At 46.1% G+C, this 22,413-nt stretch overlaps 1 protein-coding gene across 1 annotated transcript in view; it reads right to left on the bottom strand.

Moving 5' to 3' along the window:
- The window catches only part of ARMH1 (armadillo like helical domain containing 1), a 121,216-nt gene that overhangs the window by 61,495 nt on the left and 37,308 nt on the right, over positions 1 to 22,413 (bottom strand). Inside the window, exons 4-5 of the mRNA XM_069232804.1 lie at positions 15,150 to 15,316; positions 9,860 to 10,056 (exon numbers count right to left, since the gene is read on the bottom strand). Coding sequence (XP_069088905.1) covers positions 9,860 to 10,056; positions 15,150 to 15,316 — 364 coding nt within the window. The remainder of the gene's footprint in view (positions 1 to 9,859; positions 10,057 to 15,149; positions 15,317 to 22,413) is intronic.

The raw sequence follows: 22,413 nt of genomic DNA, 5'->3' as shown, positions 1-22,413 counted from the left end.
CGGAGGCACAGGAACACAGGGGAACTGGGAGGGCTGCTGTGCGACAGGGGGCAGACAGGCCAAGGGAACCCACTCTCCACGAGGCCCTCTCCTCCATCATGGGAGCATACCACCACTCCCAGGAGACGATGGCGACGGTCCAGGTCAAGTTTCAGGAGACCCAGCGCCTGCAGGAGGACCAGTATTTGGGGTTCAGGGAGGAGCTCAGGACCATCAGCTCCACCTTGGGCACCATCGTAGGGGTGCTGAAGGACATACAGCAGACCTGAGGGACACAGTGGCACTCCAAGGGGCCCCTGACACTAGCATGGACGATGAACTGCCCACCACCTCCGCCGGCAGTAGTGGACAGGACGCCCCGCCACAGGACCACCACACCAGCACCCCACCCCCTGCAGACGGACAACCACCACGCAAGCGGTCCCTGAGATCCAGGAACAGGACAGAGCAAGATGGCAAGACCCCCGCCAGGAAATGAGACCACCCTGATTGTCCTCTCACTGTCCCACTTTGTTACCCTGTCCATACTTAAACTGCCCCAGCTCCACTTCCTATGCCCATATGGGCAGTGCACCTGTGAGACTAATAGACTGGACTCTGCCATGGACATTCCTCCACCATCACCCCTCACCATTTTACAACCCTCCTCCATTTTTGAGCACTTAAATAAACACCCTTGAACCACAAAACAATGTTGAGTCAGTCTATGATTTGGTAAAATGTATTATCAATGGCAGTGTCAAAATGCGTTTCTAGTTGTAAAGGCAACATACCTATGTCACACATCACAAGTCCTTGAAGGATGCATGCAGATGACACACGTTGGTAAGCACACCTGTGAAACCGTAATGGAAAGGAACAACTCAGTTACCAAATAATCCTATGAAATTACACACAGGATAGAGGAAGACGTGTGACAGTGAATGTAATGGTAAAAATGAAAATGTTCTCACCTGTGTGTCACTGGAAATATTGCTGTATGACTGACTCCCTGTTGTCGTTGTCTTCTTCCTCAGCTTCCTCCTCATCACTGTCCACAGGCTCCACAGCTGCCACAACACTGTCATCTGGACCATCCTCCTGCAGAAAAGGCACCTGCCGTCGCAATGCAATATTGTGAAGCATAGAGCAGGTGATGATGATCTGGCACACCTTCTTCGGTGAGTAGAATAGGGAACCACCTGTCATATGGAGGCACCTGAACCTGGCCTTCAAGAGGCCGAAGGTGCGTTCGATCACCCTCCTAGTCCGCCCATGGGCCTCATTGTACCGTTCCTCTGCCCTGGTCCTGGGATTCCTCACTGGGGTCAATAACCAGGACAGGTTGGGGTAACCAGAGTCTCCTAATAGCCACACACGATGCCTCTGGAGTTGACCCATCATATCAGGGATGCTGCTATTCCGCAGGATGTAGGCGTCATGCACTGAGCCAGGAAACATAGCATTTACCTGAGAGATGTACTGGTCTGCCAAACATACCATCTGTACATTCATCGAATTATAACTCTACCGGTTCCTGTACACCTGTTCACTCCTGTGGGGGGGGGGGGGACCAGAGCTACATGGGTGCCATCAATAGCACCTATGATGTTGGGGATATGTCCAAGGGCATAGAAGTCACCTTTCACTGTAGCCAAATCTTCCACCTCAGGGAAAATGATGTATCTCCTTACGTGTTTCAGCAGGGCAGACAACACTCTGGACAGCACGTTGGAAAACATAGGCTGGGACATCCCTGATGCCATGGCCACTGTTGTCTGAAAAGAGCCACTTGCAAGGAAATGGAGCACTGACAGCACCTGCACGTCAGGGGGGATTCCAGTGGGATGGCGGATTGGAGACATCAGGTCTGGCTCCAACTGGGTACATAGTTCCTGGATAGTGGCATGGTCAAACCTGTAGGTGACGATTAAATGTCGCTCCTCCATTGTCAACAGGTCCACCAGCGGTCGGTACACCGGAGGATTCCACCATCTTCTCAATTGTCCCAAATGACGGTGCCTAGGAAGGACAACAGCGACCACAGAGTCAACTTTTTTCCAGGTATGTACCCACAGTTACACAGAACACGACACCAAACACAAAACCCTTCCTGTATGTGTGTTGAGTGTAGGCCTAGCTATGTGTGATGCAGAAGTAAATGAAGCCATGTGGGCCCCTGAAATGGCGGCTGCCTGACCTCTAAACTGGGACAATGGGATTGTGGGGTAACTGCCTTGCCATTGCACACCGTTGCGGTAGGCGGTCGTAGACCGCGGCGCAATGCTGCATTAGTTAACATTGGACCCTATGGGTCCCAGGAGCCAATGAACAAGTGCGCCGCCGGTGATGATACGCACCGCCGCGGACGTCACCGCCATTTTCTATCTGTTCAATCACTAGATACCTGACAGGAGAGGACCTACACTGCAAGTGCTGCTGTGACCTCGGTCTGGAAGCGACGATGGCTGCTGCGTCTGGGGAAAGGGCGCCTGCCTTCACTGCTCAGGAGTTGGAGAAACTAGTAGACGGGGTCCTCCCCCCAGTACACGCTACTCTACGGTCCTCCAGACCAACAGGTTAGTACACAGGTAGCACGTTGTATGGGCTAGGCCTGGGTGGAGAGGGCTGGTTGTAAGAGGGAAGGGGGCAGAGTTCAGGGAACATTAATGCATGTGAATGAATGTGCCACATGGCTAGGGTAGGGAGGGGGGACACTCACATCGACGGTGCAGTTGGTAATGACTTCTCTTCTTCCCTTGTGCATGTCATGTAGGTCAGCGCCCACCAGAAGAAGGACATTTGGTGTGCCATCGCCAAGGACGTCCGGACCCTGGGGGTCCACCAGAGACGGGGCACCCACTGCCGGAAAAGATGGGAGGACATTCGCCGCTGGAGCAAGAAGACGGCGGAGGCTCAGCTGGGGATGGCCTCCCAACGTGGGAGGGGTGCCCGTCGCACCATGACTCCCCTGATGTTCCGGATCCTGGCGGTGGCCTACCCGGAGTTGGATGGGCTCTTGAGGGCATCACAGCAGACACAAGGGGGTGAGTACAACCTCATTCTGGGTACTTGGCACACAGTGGAGGGGCTGGCTGAGGGAGGAGGGCTGTGGGTGTACCTAGGCCAGGCAGAAATACGTAGGCTAGGCCCCTCCGTAATGCAGGCCATGTGGCACTCTACCCCACCGCAGTAGAGTGGCAAGTACAGGTATACATGCCCCTGTGGCATCCATGTGTGCAGATGTCCACCATAGCCATGTAGGCCAGATCCCAGAAATTGCATCTGTAGAGGCCAGGAGCACGGAGTAGTGCAGGGGGCTGCTGTGTCTGTATTGTCCGCCAACGGTAGCGGTATGCCATGCACTCAACCTGTCTTTCTTCTGTCTCCCCCCCCCCCCCTTTTTGTGCTCTCCCTGTTCTTTTGAGCATCAGCATCATCAGGCGGCGGTACAGTGGCACCGGAGCACGAGGGAGCTGCATCCCACATGGCCATGGAGGGCCACACCACGGACTCAGAATGTACCAGTGGGACGGAGGGCGAGGGGAGCTTCACGTCGGCCACCGGATCACCAACCAGCGACACGGACTCGTCCGCCGATGGGAGCTCCCTTGTGGTGGTGGCACCATCTGTGCGCCCCACTTCTACAGGTACAGCCGCCACCTCCCCTACCAGCACCGCCCTCCCAGCAGCCCCTCAGCGTTCGCCCCGTGCCCGCTCACCCAGGAGGGTGGGAATCTCCTTCGCCCCAGGCAACTCAGGCCCTGCCCCAGTCACCCCTGCTGCCCTCAGTGAGGAGGCCATTGACCTCCTCAGGTCACTCACTGTTGGGCAGTCTACCATTGTGAATGCCATCCAGGGTGTAGAAAGTGAGTTGCAACACGGTAATGCATTCCTGGAGGGCATTCATTCTGGTCAGGCTGTCCTTCAGCGAACCCTGCAATCTCTAGCCTCAGCACTGATGGCAGCCATTGTCCCTGTGTCTAGCCTCCCCCCTCCAACCTCCTTCACCCAGACCCAATCCCCTGTACCCCAGCCCATCCCAAGCACACCATCAGACCAGCATGCACACACCTCAACACACTAAAGTAGCTCAGGCAAACATAGACACCACACATCCCACAGGCACTCACACAAGCATCACACACATACAGACACAGCAACATCCACTGCCTCCACTGTGTCCCCCTCCTCATCGTCTCCCTCCTCCCTCCCAGTGTCGTCTACACTCTCACCTGCATGCACTACATCTACAGGCACCAGGACTCGCACCAGAACACCCAGCACCACACCCCGCTCACCTGCAATCACCACCTCCACTCCCATTTACACGTCCCCTGTGTCCTCTCCCAGTGTGTCTGTGACGCCCCCTCCCAAAGTACACAAACGCGGGCACCCACACACCCAACATCAATCCACCTCACGACAGCCTCCAGTACCTGCACCTGCACCCAAAACACCTAAAGTGACACCTCCTACAACCACCTCCTCTTCCTCTACTCCCAGACCCCCTCCAGCTACCCATCCCAGTGTTCGTCAGAAACTGTCCCTCTGCAAAGTTTACCTTTTTGCCCCCCCCCCACCCCTCCAATTCATCAGTCCCGTCGTAGCGCCTCAGCCAAAAAGCCTCCAGTACCAGTGGTGCGTGTTGAAGGTGTGTGGAGTGCACCGGCCACCAGGGCAGGCAGTGTGACACGGAGCCAAGGCACTGCCAGTCCACCCCCTGTAAAGGCTCTGAAGTTGGAAAGTGGCCGACGGGACCGTGTGAAGACTCCTGGAGGCAAAACAACTCACAGGGGTCCCAGGGGGATTGCAGAGTCAGCTGTGACTCCTCCAAAGGTGGGGAAGGGCCAGAAGAAGTCTGCACAGCCTGGTGTGAGCATCACGGCGGAGAAGGGCGGCATCCTTCCCGGCGACCGGGACGCCACCGCCAGCACCGTCGTCACTGGTCAGGAGACCACCGCCGGAGTCAGTGCCCAGGAGGGCCCAAGTATCGTCACTGGTCAGGAGACCACCGCTACCGCCGGAGTCAGTGCCCAGGAGGGCCCAAGTATAGTCACTGGTCAGGAGACCACCGCCGGAGTCAGTGCCCAGGAGGGCCCAAGTATCGTCACTGGTCAGGAGACCACCGCCACCGCCGGAGTCAGTGCCCAGGAGGGCCCAAGTATCGTCACTGGTCAGGAGACCACCGCCACCGCCGGAGTCAGTGCCCAGGAGGGCCCAACTATCGTCACTGGTCAGGAGACCACCGCCACCGCCGGAGTCAGTGCCCAGGAGGGCCCAAGTATCGTCACTGGTCAGGAGACCACTGCCAGAGTCAATGCCCAGGAGGGCCCCGGCAGCCACAGCCCCGCTGGGCAATGAGGGACCGTCATGCCACACACCAATGCCCAGTCCAGAGAACGTCATGCCACACATCAATGCCCAGTCCATAGAACGTCATGCCACACACCAATGCCGAGTCCAGAGACCGCCATGGCAAAGCACCGCTGAACAGTCCAGAACCGCCATGGCAAAGCACTGCTGAACAGTCCAGAACTTCCATGGCAAAGCACCGCTGAACAGTCCAGAACCGCCATGGCAAAGCACCGCTGAACAGTCCAGAGACCGGCATGGCAAAGCACCGCTGAACAGTCCAGAACCGCCATGGCAAAGCACAGCTGAACAGTCCAGAGACCGCCTTGGCAAAGCACTGCTGAACAGTCCAGAGACCGCCATGGCAAAGCACCGCTGAACAGTCCAGAGACCGCCATGGCAAAGCACCGCTGAACAGTCCAGAGACCACCATGGCAAAGCTCCGCTGAACAGTCCAGAACTGCCATGGCAAAGCACCGCTGAACAGTCCAGAGACCGCCATGGCAAAGCACCGCTGAACAGGGCAAGCACCGCTGAACAGGGCATGCACCGCTGAAGAAGGAAAAGACCGCCACATCAAGCATCGTTATCCCATGTGCAGCTGGGACAGTGACGGGACAGGAACTGTCACGGGGAGACTAATGCAGTCTGGGCACCAGTCCCCCTCCAGAACCAGTGGAGAGATCCATCCACTCTGTCTGTCCTTCACAGGATGAAGCACTCTGGGCACCAGTCCCCCTCCAGAACCAGTGGAGGCTGTTATCTACTTGAGAGACTGTGGCTTTGCACTCCCCAGGATGGTCCAGTGGGCAACCCACCCACTGTAGAGACTTGAGAGACTGTGGCTTTGCACTCCCCAGGATGGTCCAGTGGGCAACCCACCCACTGTAGAGACTTGAGAGACTGTGGCTTTGCACTCCCCAAGATGGTCCAGTGGGCAACCCACCCACTGTAGAGACTTGAGAGACTGTGGCTTTGCACTCCCCAGGATGGTCCAGTGGGCAAACCACCCACTGTAGAGACTTGAGAGACTGTGGCTTTGCACTCCCCAGGATACATCAATGGGCATGGAGCCCCGTCGTGGATTTGGCTTTGCACTCATCCGGCTGAGGTGCCCCCCTTCCCTTCCCCCTGAGGTGCCTGTTGTATTTCTCTTTGATGCCCCGGCAGTGTTCTCTCCGTTTGTGGACAGGTATCTTGTGTGGGCCTCGCCCATGCATTTTTGGACTAGTGGTGGACGGACATTGATATGTGCATATCTGCACTACTTCTCGTAATGTATATACTTTTGAATGATTTTATAATATATCTGTATATATTTGAGACATGTATATTGATACATTACAATGTTTGAACTGATTTCGTTTTGTCTTTGCATTCTTCCGGGGGGGTTGTGGGTTGTTACTGTGATGTTTCTAAATGCATTGGTGTGTGTGTTGTAATATGCGAGGGTGGGGGTGGGGCGTGTGTGTCCCCCTGACTTTTGCCTCCGCCCTCCCCTATGTCGTAGGTGCAGTACTCACCGTTGTCTTCACCGGCGTCGGCGTTGGTCTTCGTAGATGAGTAGGAATACAAGGGCCGGTAGGATTTGTAATTCCGGCTCCATGGTGTCCTCCATCCTCGTGGGATGTGTTCAGGTGAGCGTTTTCCCATTGCAGAAACTGTTTCCGCCGTGTTTTTATCCACGGTGAATCCGCCCCGGAAAAGGTGGCGGATTGGCGGGTTGTTATACTATGGGCGATACATTGTCTTCCGCCTGTCTTTTGGCGGTGACCGCCGCGCTGCTTGTCTGTACCGCCGTGGCGGGTGTTGTGTTGAAGTGGCTGTCTTTGTTGGCGGTTTCCGCCAGGGTCATGATTCCCTTTTTTTCTCCGCCGGCCTGTTTGCGGTACTACCGCACCTTTACCACCATCCGCCAGGGTTGTAATGACCCCCATAATTTCACAATTGAACAGGATTTTAATAAATATTAACAATAGTGGTTGTGCCATTTCCTTAGCTTGTCCCAAATCTGAGACAGCAAAATGAATATCTTACGCTGAACTCTATATTTCTTCATAGGGAAGCTAGAGCTTTCCACAGGGCAAATAGCTTTCATGGGCTTGTCACTGTAGGGGACATGTCAACATCAAATTTCGTAGTTATCTACTTTTAAATACCAGTTACCTTACCCTGTGTGCTACAGGCCCACCTAGGGGTGACTTATAAATATTAGAACAGAAAGGATTTCCCCTTTCAAAAGGGTTATTTTGATGGGTCAGACTACAGGTTGAAACTGCAGTAGTCAGGATACATTGGTAGGCATAACTGCATGTTTTCCATGCTACACTAATAGATGACACAACAAAAGCTGCAGTTCGCAGGTGACATCTAACTTTCCATGCCATGGTTGTAGTTACCACATCATATACTATGATTTTCCAGGAGAGTTAATTACGCCAACCAGGGATTAGCCAAAGGTTTACATGTTTTAGGTATCAGAGCACATACACTGGGCACTGGACAACAGCTCCCCATTGTGCAGTTTCTAAAAACCAGCAATAAAATGAATCAAAAAATGGGGTTGGCAATGCAAAAATTGACATTTTTGTCACGGGGTGCAAGACAGATCAGAGGGTCACAGGGGAGGCAAGGATAGGGATTTCCAAGGAGTTAGGCTTTCCTGAGGAGTTCAGGGAAGAATGATGGTGTGGTATTCAGGAACAGCTCTGGAAAATGCTGACAGATTACCAACCATTGGCAGTGGCCTCAAATTTTCTGGGGTTAGTGTGCCTCCTGGGACATGGTATTAACTGCACTGCTAAGGAATAGGAGGAGTAAAAGAGGTGACTAAAATGTATCATTGACTTATTGCCAGCAGAGTGCGTTTGGGGGTGCTATGTTGACATATATGAAAATGATCATGCTCTGAGGCACACAACAATTTACAGAATGTAAAGAGTGAAAATAATGGAATGGCATGGTTTGAGTGACTAGAAAGGAGGGAGGTCACCTACTATGGGCACATCCTGCTAACTGGAAACAATCTCTGTCTTTCAGGCATCTGAGGAGTTTCGCATGGCTTATAGCATCAAATGGTGTGATGTGTCCAGCAGAAAAAATGACTGTAAGCTTACTAGAGATGAGTGTTTTAGGAAGCCCTCCCTAATGTCTTTTAAGGAATGGTTGCATGTTGTACATGGGCCTGAATAGTACTTGTTACAGAGCTGTTCTTCCCCAAACCAGCCTGGAGTTGCTTCAAAGGCAATATTTCTATCACACTAAAAGTTTAACAATCGCATGTTTGAAGCACTGCAGTTTTGCTGGTGTTATTGCTGAGGTTGTGGGATATTAATATTGCCAATTGATTGGGAATTTAGGCTCATGTGGTTCTCCGAAAGTGATCCATGATGACTCACTGGAGCGCTGGGCACATGGGTGTCCAGGACTGTGAACAGCCCTAAACTTGTAAACAGAAGTTAGCTAGATGGTGACAATATGATGGAGGGGGGAGTCTAATGTAAAAATTATTTTAATTCTACATTTGCTACTACCTATGCTGAAGAAAAAGAAGCCTTGGTGCTGCTTCCGGAAGCCTTGAGAAGAAATAATTGTATGGTTGGTGCATTTGGGTTTTTATAAAGATGGGACGGCTTTGAAAAGCTCATAAATGTTGTAATAGCGTGCTCTAAATCTGTTAAATGAATGCAATATATCAGTCTGTGAGAAGGGGACCACACCTTTCAGAATCTTTTCCTTTTTTCAAGTCCTCTTTGCATCTGCAAGGCCTTTTGGTGAACGTCTTGCTTTGGGAGCATGTAGAAGGTCTGGCGAAATGGATTAAGCCACAACATAAACAGATGTTTGAGTTTTGTTTACTTGATTGCCAAAATCTTGATTGACAAGTATCTGCTGATAGACGATTAACCACCTGATGGTTGAAGGCGTTGGAAAAGATTGATAAAAAGTGTGGGATTAGTAGAAACTAGAGTGCTGAGATAGTAGCTGCTTAGTGGTGCATTCTCAGCGCAGATGAAAGGAGTTGACATGGTAGGGAGACACAGAGATTTTGTTGCCGAAATGATGGTGCATAGTTTAGAAATTAAATGATTGCTGGCACCAGACTACATCACCTAATGGCAACATGCAGTGCTGCACTAGTCCTTCGACAACGGATCTCCAGAGCCATCTATTTCTAGGTTACGTATCACAGTCGTGAAACTAAGTGACAGAAGATGTAGAGAGAGACATCTGCTCCTTTAGTACACAGTGGTTCAGGTAGGTCAGAGAAGGCAATGATTCAAGACTTGCCTAGAAATGTATCTGAGGCAGAAGGACCCAACAGTAGCCAAACTATAAAAATAAAGTACAGAGAAAAAGGATGAGGAGTATCACCTGCACATAGAGCAACAATGGTATACACTACTTCATATATTCAAATCAAGAGTTTAGAACCTTCATCGACACATAACATTACATGCCTGTGCATATAAGGTCAAATGTTACCGCAGCTCCATGACAATGGCTTGAAGCAGAGTTCTCTCACCTGTACAATTCGGAGTGTCTGAAGAGCAAGCTGCTGGGCTTTGGGAGATGAACATGGCAGCAGGGCAATCAGGCCTTTATACACTTGGTTCTGGTATTTACAATTGCCACGGGCAAGGCTCTCCAACAGCACTTGGGCATCCTCCTGCAATTCTTCAGACTTGGACTTTGCTAAGCACTCTGCTATCGCTCTCACACCTATTGAACACATACAAAAGACATTTAGCTGAAACAAAAAGAACCACGATTTTAAGGTATTACATAATTCTCGTACCATATGCGTGTATATAGGTTCACTGCTTGAGCTATAGAACCTCTCTGTGTGCTATGTGGGTGTGATGTATGTGTTCCCTCAATGTCTCCCTCCCTGGAACAGTCATGGAGAACCCACCACTTCCTCTTTGTTTTTCTTGATGGAACCTATCCTGAAGTCTTGGAGACTTCCTACATCAAGTCTCTCCTGAATATATCCATGCTCAGCACAATCTGAACAGCAGACAAGTGTGCAACTGACCATTCCTAGGTAAATTAATCTGAAGTTCTATATTCACCCACCTCATTGACTGTGTTGAGTGCTGAGAGCTGCAAGCCTATGGCCAGGTTGGTGTTTAGCATTTTCTTTCATCTTCACCATAAGGAATGACATAAAGCTCAAGAAGCCAAGAACCACTGATGCATTTCATAACCAAACTGCTGCATACCGCAGCACTCCATGACTGTTCCAATTCTGTTCAGCTTCTATCTCTGGAATCTGCTTTATCCTATCTGGACTTCTAAATTAGTGTGTTAAGCCTATGATGGCAAAATTCACATCCCACTGAATCTGTAACCCCCTTGCCAACACTGACAGCACTGCTTTCAGATCCTGCCTCTCCACCATCTACAACTAGATGGAAACAAACCATCAGAAACTTAATACTAGAAAGACAGAAAGCCTCACCTGGGAATCTCTGAAAACACAGGGGCACATTTACTATGGACTTGCATTGTCCTTGCATGACTCAAGTCATCACAAGGTAATGCAAGTCCTTAGCTGGAATTTAGTAAGCCACACAAAGCCACTTTGTGTGGCTCTGCATGGTTTACTAAATACAAAGAAACACAACGCAGCGCTATTGAATTACACTCCGTTGGGTAGGTGTTACATGAGTGGAGCATTGGCATTCTAATGCATCCACCTATGTATTTTGACCCAACCCCAAATTTACAAAGATTTGTAAACCTGGATTTGCACTACAATAGTGTTCCAACCCGACAGAGGTGTAACAAGGAGAAATATCTTTGTTTCTCCTTGTTAATTCTGCTTTTTACATGTGCTGCATTGTGTGGCGCACTCCCACTATGGCCTCAGCATTAGAGCTCAGGCTATAAGATTATCAAAAAGTTTCTTCCATGGAAAATACTCATTGGAGTATTCCCTTTGATGGGATTTCCTCACAAAAACAGGTGACAATTGTGCTTGTGCTTTCTCGTCAGGTCTATATAAGCATCCTCTTTATTGGTTCTTTCCAATACATGCTTTAAACACTACAATGGATACAAAACATTACAGTGGTATTTCCACTTTGTATGCGCCCTTCACAGCCATCCATCACTTATGTGACAGATAATCATCAATCAAGGACTCAGCTCCATTACACATGGACTCTAAGGGAAGAATATTCAAAGAAAGTATCAGACTTCTGGTTAATACATAGGTGTCCATGATATATGTCTTCCAATTTAGCTACTTCTGACATTTGCTATGTAACAACTGTAGCAGATCTCTTATCCTCATGCACATAATTTACACCCACATATAATCCATGTCTCAAACATAAACATAGGCATCATGAACCACTTGATCAATCTGTCACTTCTGTGCACAGACAATCCAATGCAGTGTCATTTCTGCACTCCTCAGCAATTCAGCTGGAGCAACTGTGATTGATGGCTGCATTACCCAACATCCTTCTCATTCACACAGGTATGTTCCTGCATCCCTCTCAGGGTGAAGTAACAATTGTTTAGAGACTCACTAGAGGCTGCATTGTTCTATATAAATGTAATGACAGTGACTGTGAGGCTACATCCGCAACCTGAATTCAGAACATTGAATTGCGTTAGCTGTCTCTGACCCTTAACTATATGAAGAAGACTGGCTACTGGTTGTCTGTGACACAAACAGATGAGTAGGCAGCGTAAAGCTGGAAAATACACAGAGAAACTGAATCTCAGGTGTGCCTGACCTGGGATAATATTCAAATGATATGAGGTTTTGTACATCTATAGTCTTTAAAAACTGAAGCATGTTGGTGGGAGAGAACATCATCTTATTTCACCTGAACAGATCACGATTCATATGTTCTGTTGACTCACAGCAAACTGCTGTTTCCATGGAATCTTTGCTCTGAGGGACTATCTTGTTCCATTAAGGTCCACATATTTGAAAGCGTTTAAGTTTTTACTTTCAGGTTTTCTTCCAAGAACAAGGTAGTGATAAGCTTTGCCCAGAAGACAATGGAAATGAAAAGGTAGTGTAAAGAGGTCTAAAGAGGGGAAGACGTGTGAGCAGACGGGGTTTGAGGTATCAAAGGTATTTTGACACTCTTTGTTAACATGAAAATGCATTTGTACACATGGGCTATGGGCTCTATTTCAGTAGGTTATGAGAGACCTGCACAACCACCTACTGTGAGTTATAGAGTTAAGACAGGTCAGGCAGGGCAACAATCAAACTCTGTGATCAAGAGTTATTGTGAATGTTCCAAATTGGATGTATTAGAGTACATCCATGGTTTGTTGCCAATATAAAGGCTTCCCCAATGACAACCAAATGCTTGAACTCATCTCTTACCCCATAAACTCCACGTCATTACCAACATCCTTCTTTGTAATGTAACTGTTTTTTGGAAGGCTATTTGAAAATCTACCACAAACGACAATGTGCAAGTGCAAGCCAAAGCCTTTAGCACCCTGGTACTCTAAAGACATTGCTGGCAATAAGCGATCCAGACAAGAAAGAAAACAGAAGAAAAACAGAAATCCAGAGGACCTCTTGATACTGAAATCCTTCTGGACAAAATGCAGACAGCTTATCATATCAGCCAAAGCAAAGTACTAAATCAACACAATCAGTGAAGCCACCAACAGAAGGAGAACACTGTTCAAGAGAGTCAAGCCCTGCATCAACCCCCTGTTAAACCTACCTATTCCTCACTCCACCCACGGAAAAGAGCAATGCCATCAATTTCTTCTTCAGGGAAATAATACTAAAGATACAGATAGCACATTGATTTCTCCCAGATGTTTCTGACATACTCGACTCCCTTAAAGCCATGTCCTTCATCAAAGCTTTCTATGGGAATGCTCTCTCACCCCTACTTACCGTTGTCAATGCCTTCATCACTCAAGGCATCTTCCCAGGCGTTCTCAAGACAGGCTTGGTCTTCCTGCTCCTAAAGAAACCTACACTACACCCTGATTACTTCTCCAACTACCAGCCCATCACTCACATACCATTAATTGGCAAGATAACGGAAAAAGCAGTCTATGTTCAACTCACAAATCACATCAGTGGTAAACATCTCTTGCATAACTACCAGTCTGGTTTCAGATCACACTGCAGCATGGAGACTGCTACCTTATAAGCTGTAGGTGATGCCATCTTGACCCAAGATGGTGATGACCCAGCCAGGAGTCACCCAACCTACCCTCATGCGCGCCTTGAAGTCTCAAATGAGATTCACCTCTCTGGCAATTGCTTTCACTGGTTCTCCTCCCATCTTTCCAAATGACAGCAGTGTGCTCACATGGCCACCTCTAGGTCACAAGAGACCCCTACCGCCTGTGGAGTCATCATGGGTTCTATACTGTCTCCCTGTCATCTTCAACCACTACACAGTACCGCTTGTTACTCTACTGATGTATAACCAAACCAATACAGATTTCCAGTTATTTGCCAAGGAAAACAAACAAGCTACAGTACAAACTTGATATCATCGAGCCCAAACCGAATCCAAAGTCACTTGGGTTTACTTTGGACATCAACATCACCCTCAAGGAACACATTGCCAAAAAAACAAAAAAACACCTGGTACCAGCTCTCTCTTATAAAGAAAGTCAAATGTTTCTTCCAGAAAGTGAATTCAGAGCTGCAGTTCAAGTCTTAGTACTCTCACATCTGAATGATGGCAATGCCCTACTCCATGGCCTCTGAGATGCCACAGTGGCACCCCATAGGTGGATCCTACACACAACAAAAGTGATTACATCACCTTCATCCTTATGGAACTCCATTGTCTCCCCTTACTGGCCCACACAATCATCAGAACCAGCTGCATCATTTACAAAGCCATCACGACCAGCACAGCAGCTTATCTTTCAGACAAGTTCATCATCTGTGGTGGTCCTTGGCACACCCACAACCAGTTCACTCTCAAACTGCAGACTAAGAAGTGTAAAAATGAAAAAAAACAATACATCAGGCCTTTCCATCTCTGCACTCAGGATCTAGAACAACGTACCATTTCCATCAGGACCACCCCAACGCTACTCCAGTTTAGGAAAGAGTTGAAGACTCACCTGTTTTAAAAATAGTGCATCATAATGCAATAACCATTCATAATCCAGTTTCCTTTCCTACTGTAGTACTTTTATCTAGGCTTGTGTTCTAGAAATACCATATACATACTTACACACATACAATTCTGTCATGATTACAAAATATATAGCAATGTTAATAAATGTTAAGTTACAGGTAATAACAAGTCCAAATGGTATTTGTTAAATGCTTACTGCAATTAGAGAGCTTGATATAAAGATACTCAGGTTCGAAGGAAAGCTGACGTACTTGGCGGTGAATGCTGTGACAAAAACAAAACCAATGTGAATCTCAAATACGGTGGCCATCTTGGAGATTGATTGCATAAAAGGAGACAGAAGTCAGAGTCTCATTGCCTCCCAAAGCCGTTAGCTTTTGGGGTTGTTGTAGGATAATTGTGGAGCCAGTGTCTTGTAGTAAGAGTGTTGGACTGGAGCTTTGGACTGCCTACCTTTTTGCTCTATCTTGCTACTAAGAATGTTTTTGCGATCATAATGTTTTCAAGGCTTTGTACATTTGTACCTACTCTGTGTGTGCATTATTCTTTATCACTGTTTTTGAGTTTTTGCACATTCTTATTTTGCACTTTGCATCTCTCCTGTTTCATTGTCAACTTTGTGGAACACAATATGGGAAGAGGCATTGGGCACAACAAACAATTAAATTCACCTTTTAAAGAAAATGGCACACAACTTCACGCTTCCCTTACCGTAACTTTCACAGATCAGTTCCTTGTACTTCCGTCCAGTGTGGGCTAAAATAATGAGCAGTTTGATTGCCTCTCTTTTCTCTTTCTCTTTTACCTGCTTTATGCCTAGGATTTCCAGAAGCGTTAATATTCCACCAACCTCCACAAACTCAATAAGATAACGATTGCTACAAAACAAAAAAAGAAAGTTATAGGGGTTTCAAAGTAGTATGAAGGACTGAGTAACATAGACACTTAGGGCTTAAGTTATAGCTTGGCATACGAGGACTCCATCACAAATGTGGACAATATGCCTTCCGCTTTATTACAAGTGAATAATATCCTGTCTGCCTGTTTATCTATTTATCTTGAACAAGATTATGTTGCTTGGGCTTGTGAATGCAGAAATATGTTTTAATGATCAAGCTATAATATATCTGTATCTTACATCCTTAAAAGAGGACAGAGTCTATCCACTTTTTCTGTAGATTCTTGATGAATGATCTATGAGTCCACTTTCTATGTCCACATACATATAGAGTAAGTGATCTTTTACTTTCTTCTGGTCTTGTTAAAACCCCTCAAAGTCTGAAGCGTGTTGGCTCATTGTAATAGTGTGTGATGACAATTAAATAAACTCACCCACAGATTCCTGTACCTCTTAAGCCTAAAGAGTCTATTTACAACCACACTCATCCAAAAAGTTAACATGAGGAAAGCAATTGATGGCAAAAAGAGTGAGCATTGAAGCATGTTTCAGTAAAAGTCTTTGGCAAAAAACATATTACAGATAAGTACACTACCAGAAGGAGGTAACCAGCTCAACAAGATGGGCATCAAGAGGTACTAACACAAAACAGATGTTTACATGGCCTCCAATCCCTGATTGTACCACGCCAGGTCTACAGCGTTTGACCATGCCAACTATATCACATACCAACTAATTCAATTCCCTCAAGGCCAAATCCTACAGAGATGACATTCTACTATTGTCCATTGTGTGAGGAATTGCCCTCACTTCCCTCCCCATGGAGGACCCAGATGATCTTTCTAAACATCCCTTCATCACCCACCTATCAGCCACCTACCATCAAAAAATCCATATGTGGAAGTGCTATTATTCTCCTAACCACCCTAGATAGACGATCTTACCCACTTATTTTTCACTGGACAAAATATTGAGAAAGCAGTCGTCATTCAGCTACAAGGACATCTGCAAAAACAACCTCTTAAAGAAGAAACAACTTGGATTCAAACCATGATTCAGAGACCATCAACTTTCATGTAATCTATGACTTCCTTATAACCACCAGCAAGAAGGACCCCTGTTTGATGATCCTACTCCACCTCTCCTCAAGCATCAATACATTTGATCAGCAAGCACTGAGGAAAAACACCTGTGGTACGTAGACACGTTTGTGCAGAGGTTCACCTCTGATGCCACCAACTGCCACTTAATTATTCAGATCAAGATTCCCAAAATGTTCAAACTCCTATTGAGTCCCTCATTGTATCATTCCGTATCCATCATCCTCAGCCTCTACATGGAATCCCAGAGAACTCCACTCATTGGCAATGGGATCAAAATCTTATCAACGTGCTGACAGCAAACAACTACATGAACATCTCAACTCATGATACACAGTGACTCATTCATCTGCCTCCAGCTGACAGCCAACACAAATCTATTGAATCTAGCCCCTGACTTCAGATTGCTCCTTCAAAGAACATCTCACGAACAACACCAAGTCAGCCTGGTATCAGCTCTCCCTACTGAATAAAGTGAAATATTTACCACATAAAAAATGGTGGAGGCCAGCAGCCCAAACCAATGACAATAACAATGCAAGAGAGACTCGCTTCATTTATATCACAGCATGATAAGACAGAACGTTTGTATCTTCGCTGTTTCTACCTGGGTGACTTGCCAACACAGGAATGGACTGGATCATACTTGTTTTTACCACTCTGGCAATGCCACATCATTGAGCTTCAGCTTAGCATCATGCATTCTCTGCAACAACACCAGACTTTCGCACTGTATTGCAAAAAACACTTCCATTACCGGCATATTACACTTCTCTGTCTCGTGTCATGCTGATTTTACTCCCTATGGCGTGTTAAGACTCATGCATTGCCACACAGTCCTGGCCAGTTCAGTTCCAAGGAAACCGCTTTCATGTATTCATGGTTTGTGCTGTGGCCGCTTCTGTTTAGGCTATGAGTTACAGAAGTGGCATAAAGTCGAGGAAAGCTGGTGGTGAGGCGGACAATTAATTTGCTTGTGGAATCCTTAGCTTGCAGTGGGTCATATTCCATGCCTCATCTGATAATGTAAAGTATACAAAAAACGGGATGGATGGAAGTCTTGAATTAATCTTAGTCACTGGTAATTACTCAGGGCTGCATTCCAGTCCATCTTTATTTTTCACACCATGCCACCACAGTTTGGACCAAGCCATCGCAAGTCAGTCTTGACCCTACTCCAATGTGAACAGTCCTGCCCAAGCTGCTAGGCCAGGTTCTCCCAGAACAAGAACACAAGCAACTCAGAACTGTTTTCACCCCGGTTATGGCTCATCAGCCAGGTAGAGCTTGGTTCCAGTGACACAGTGTGCACAGGGCCCACATCTGAGCATACCCAATCTACTTAGGGCGACACACTGAAGTATACAAAAAAGTGATGGATGGAACACTTGAATTATTCTCAGCAACTGGCTGCATCCCAGTCCATCTTTATTTTTCACACTATGCCACCTCACAGGGACATCCTAAGGATTTTGGGGGCGCTGGGCAAAACGTTTTTTGTGGGCCCGTGTTCAGAACAGCTTTGAATTCATGATCCAGTTTCATGCTGTTCTCAGCTAGTTCACTGACAGTACACTGAACACTCCTCCAAATTCTAAATGTGTTTACATCCAATATTCAGAGATAGTGATGTGTGTTTTCAATACTGTAATACAGCAGCGGTTCACTGATTTTACAGCAAATAATCTCAAAGACACCCTCCCGTTTTTCATATGCAGGTCCTGTTTTGATCTAAAAGAAACTTGGATGTTGCATAAAACATAAACACAAAATTGCTCTGCAAAATGTCTTTAATACACTCTCACACATCACCTGCATTAAAAATAAATGAAACGAAAACAGTGTTTAAAACAATCTGTTTAAGAATTATTCAAGGTCATCAGGAAAAGATTATTTACAGAACAGAACTGGTTCTATCAGGGGACCCCCTGAAAGGTTGGAGCCCTGGGCCAGAGCCCGCTTTGCTCATGCCTTACGTCTCTGCCACCTAAGTTTGGATCCAGCCTTATGCAAACCAGTCTCGACCCTTCTCCAGTGGGAACAGTCCAGCCATAGCTGCCAGGCCAGCTCCTTCCTGAACCAGAAAACAAACAATCCAGGAGTGGTGTTTCCCTAGTTAGGGCTTATCAGCCAGGCATATCTTGGTTCCAGTGACACAGGGTACACTTGACCCACCTCTGGACGTACCCAATCCACTAATGGCAACACACTGAAGTATACAAAAAAGTGATGGGTGGAATGCTGGAATTAATCTCCGCCATTGGTGATTACTCATATCCCATCCCAGTCTATTCTTATTTTGCATCTCAGTTTGGACCCAGTCATATCCAAACCAGTCTTGACCCTGCTCCAATGGGAACAGTCCACCCCGAACAGCCAGGTCAGGTCCTCCCATGTTTTTTTTTTAATTTTGATAAAAATTAAAACATAGAAAAGTGATGCCAGGAAGCATAATTCAGTCTTAAGCAACAGACAGCTGATAAGGCAATACGTCATAACTTATGAATGTGTCTGCACCACACTGATGAAATCAGCATTATCAGAAAACTATATGTGGGCCGTAATCTGGATTTACATTCATAAAAATCTCAGTTCAATATGTACCACAAAACAAATTTACAACACAGATTCTGGCTCTTGTTCTAGCAAGAAAGATCAAAGTGGTTCCCAAAACGCTCTTGGGCCAGTCTTGGGATGCATAACAGGGGTGTAGTTCTCCATCAGGTTATATTAGTGTCCCAACTCTCAAAGTCATTTTACCAGTTTAGGTGATTTGGTGCATATCAAGTGTCTCGACATCCATCTCTCAGCAGGAAGAAGAGCCATGTTTGCAAATCTATGCACCATTTTTGAGACAGCCTCCATAGATTTCAGGAGGGCCAGCACAGGAGATGGAACAATATTAACATCGACCACTGTATTTAGGGAATCAAATATCTCATTCCAAAGTTCTAGCAGAGCGGAAATGGGCAGATGGGGGACAGGACCATGCAATATGAAGAAAGTCTAAATTTGTCACTTTATATTTTTACATTCTACCATACCTTAGGGGAAAATTTATTTATGCATTCTGGAGTAAAATATAAACAAGGAATACATTTAAGTTGAATTAGTTTATGCCTGTAGTTAAAAGGAACATCTTTAACCTGAGTGCAGCAATACTTCCGCCATGTGTCAGAAAATGGGTGGCCCAACTCAGTCTTCCAAGTTAGCTTAGCTCATGTATTTTGAATTTTCCTGTTACTCTCGATCTCCGCATTCAAGAAAGATATATACTGCATCATCTCTCTGGAACATCTTGCCAGTATATTGAGTTCTGAAGGGGGCTGAGGGAAATCGACGGCAATAGATTTCACAGCCAGCATTCATATATAATGTGACAAGACCGCCAATGCAAACTTAGTGTTAAACTCTTGCAGGGCCATAAAGACATAGATGGGAGAAGATGGTTGCATGTTATATTTAATAAGGGTGAGTAAAGTACACTGTTTCTAGCCGCTTGCTATTTCACTACAGGCCAATCCAGTTACTCCAATTACACATCATTTCTTTGAACAGATGCCTTTTTAGGTCTCGCCTAGGCAGCACATGCGCTGTCTCTTTGAGACATGCTGTATTCACTCTGTGGGTTTATAGCCTGCCCATCACTTGTAATTGGTAACTTTAAGTCTCCTTTGCAAAGGTTTGCTTGTATGCGGTTAATCTAGCTTATATGTCCCTGCTTTTGGCATGTTGTTGCCACCCAAGGAGCATGCCGATCTTACTTGCAGCCTTTCACTTGACTGGATTTATGTTTGTGCGCACTATTTTTGGGGTTTCTGTCTGTGTTTCAGGTAGGTCTTCTTTTCGTCCTTTGTCGTGTTGGTGAAGCTTTTATTTGTTTTATGTGTGCTGTTTATCTGTAAATTTTCTGGAAGCTCTTGCTGGTAGTTTAGCTTTGCTTTGGCAAACCTTCATTTATTTGGCACGTTTGTTTTTAGAGACAGCACGTGAGTCACCGTTTAAAAGCTTTGAAGTTTTGATTTGTTTTTTGTGTTAATTTGTTTAAGTAAGAAGCGGACTCCGTCACATCCAAAAATATTTTTATGTGAAAAGTAACCTCGGGTGTGCGCACCCATAGCCTTTAGAAAACCATTTGTTTGATTTCAGACTAAAATGCGCTCAGCCAACAGGTGATCTTTTTCACTTTTGGTGTTGTAATTACATTTGTTTCTTAACTTAGTGCTTTGAAACTTTTCTTTTGTGGGGGGGGCATTGTTTAATGTATGTGCTTTTTTAAGGCACATTTGCTGTAAATCTTTTTAAGAACTCAAGAGGGCCCCAGGAGCTCATATTACAGAATGAGGAATGTAGCATCCCCTTAAGAGCTTGGGGAGACAAAGCAGCCACCAGCCCGGATCACTAACAATTCACAAGCTTATTGCCTGCTCCAGGCTTCCTCCAGAACAAATAGATTGCATGTGTGTCCTTTGTCATTATGTGCAAACGTTATTCCTCATGTTGTGTTCCACAGACAGAGACAAAGTGCTGTCATATAAATGTACACACATTTTTCCCAAGGGCTTTCTAAGTTATCAAAACATTAACATTTATTTTATACTAACACCAGAATTGTGTTTTTTTAATCTACTTTAAATAGCAGAATTCTGGTGCTACTACAAAATAAAAGAATTAAAAGAAAGAGGGGTCATTATGCTCTACTGTGTGTTTACTTTTCATGTTTTGATGACGAAGAAAGCCTTTGGGGGAAAACGTGTGCACATTTATATGACAGCACTTTGGGCCATATGAACCATGCATTTTACCAGTCGTAAACAGCCTGCGACTGGTAAAATGCATTTTGGTATGTATGAATTCCAATTTGTGATTCAGTAACATGTTACCAAATCGCAATTTGGAATTGCAAATACATACCGATACGGTATTAGGAAGGGGCGTGTTCAGAGCATCCCTTCCTAATACTGAATCGCAGCGGTATGTAGGAATGTTATGTGACCAAAATGTGGTTGCAAAACATTCGCATTTTACCACCTACTTCATGTGGGTGGTAACCGGTTCGCAAATGGGAAGGGGTCCCCAAGGAACCCCTTCCCTTTGTGAATGGGAGCGAAAACGTTTTTTAAGAGCAGTCAGTGGTCCCATGGCCCACTGCCTGCTCTTAAAAAATTAAAAGAAAACTTATAATTTTTCTTTTTTTTAAAATGAATCCCTTATTTCCCTTAAGGAAAATGGGCTGCATTTAAAAAAAAAAGATTGATTTATTTAGAAAGCAATCACATGATCCCAGAAGGCCATCATCCCGGTCTCTGTCCGTAAAATACAACATGAGAAATAACATTTGCACATAATTAAAGAGGGCACGCACGCAATCAGGTCGCAATTAACAGGTTGAGCTAGAACAGCTGAGACGGTTTACTAATTTGATAACCCACTGCATTTCTGGAAGAAATTGTGTAACTTGCAGGTCACAATCTTTGTAAAGAGTTTCACTAGGTTTTGCTGAGCCTATGTATAGAGTGAAGGTTAACTTGGCTTTGTACGGGTTGTGACTCACACCTGGAGTTCTGTGTAGTGTAGTGTTTTTTAAGCATGCATGCAGATCTGCACTATGTCCTTGCTTTGTGCCTGTACAGCTGTGCTGAATGAGCACTGTTTATCTCACAGTAGTTTCAGTGCAATGTGTATGGGTGTGCTATGCTCAACTAAAATTTGTACGGACCTTGTTTTTCCTTACCTGCTGCACGTCAACACTCTTAGAGTATGGCAGCAACACTGCAAAAGGTTTTCCATTTCTACTCAGGGTCAGTCTCCAAAGACTACAAGCTTCCCCTAATTCACCTGCCCAAGAGCCCTTCATATTCTCACTTCCCAAGACTTCCCTGAAGGTTCTAGGGGGATGTCAGCAGATAAACAGTTTACAAACTCTTGAAACCCAAGAAGGAGGCCAACTAAAACACAAGTAGACTCAAACACAAAT

This window comes from Pleurodeles waltl, chromosome 4_2 (assembly GCF_031143425.1).
Source record: "Pleurodeles waltl isolate 20211129_DDA chromosome 4_2, aPleWal1.hap1.20221129, whole genome shotgun sequence".
Taxonomy (NCBI): domain Eukaryota; kingdom Metazoa; phylum Chordata; class Amphibia; order Caudata; family Salamandridae; genus Pleurodeles; species Pleurodeles waltl.
This window is presented reverse-complemented; position numbering and strand designations above follow the sequence as displayed.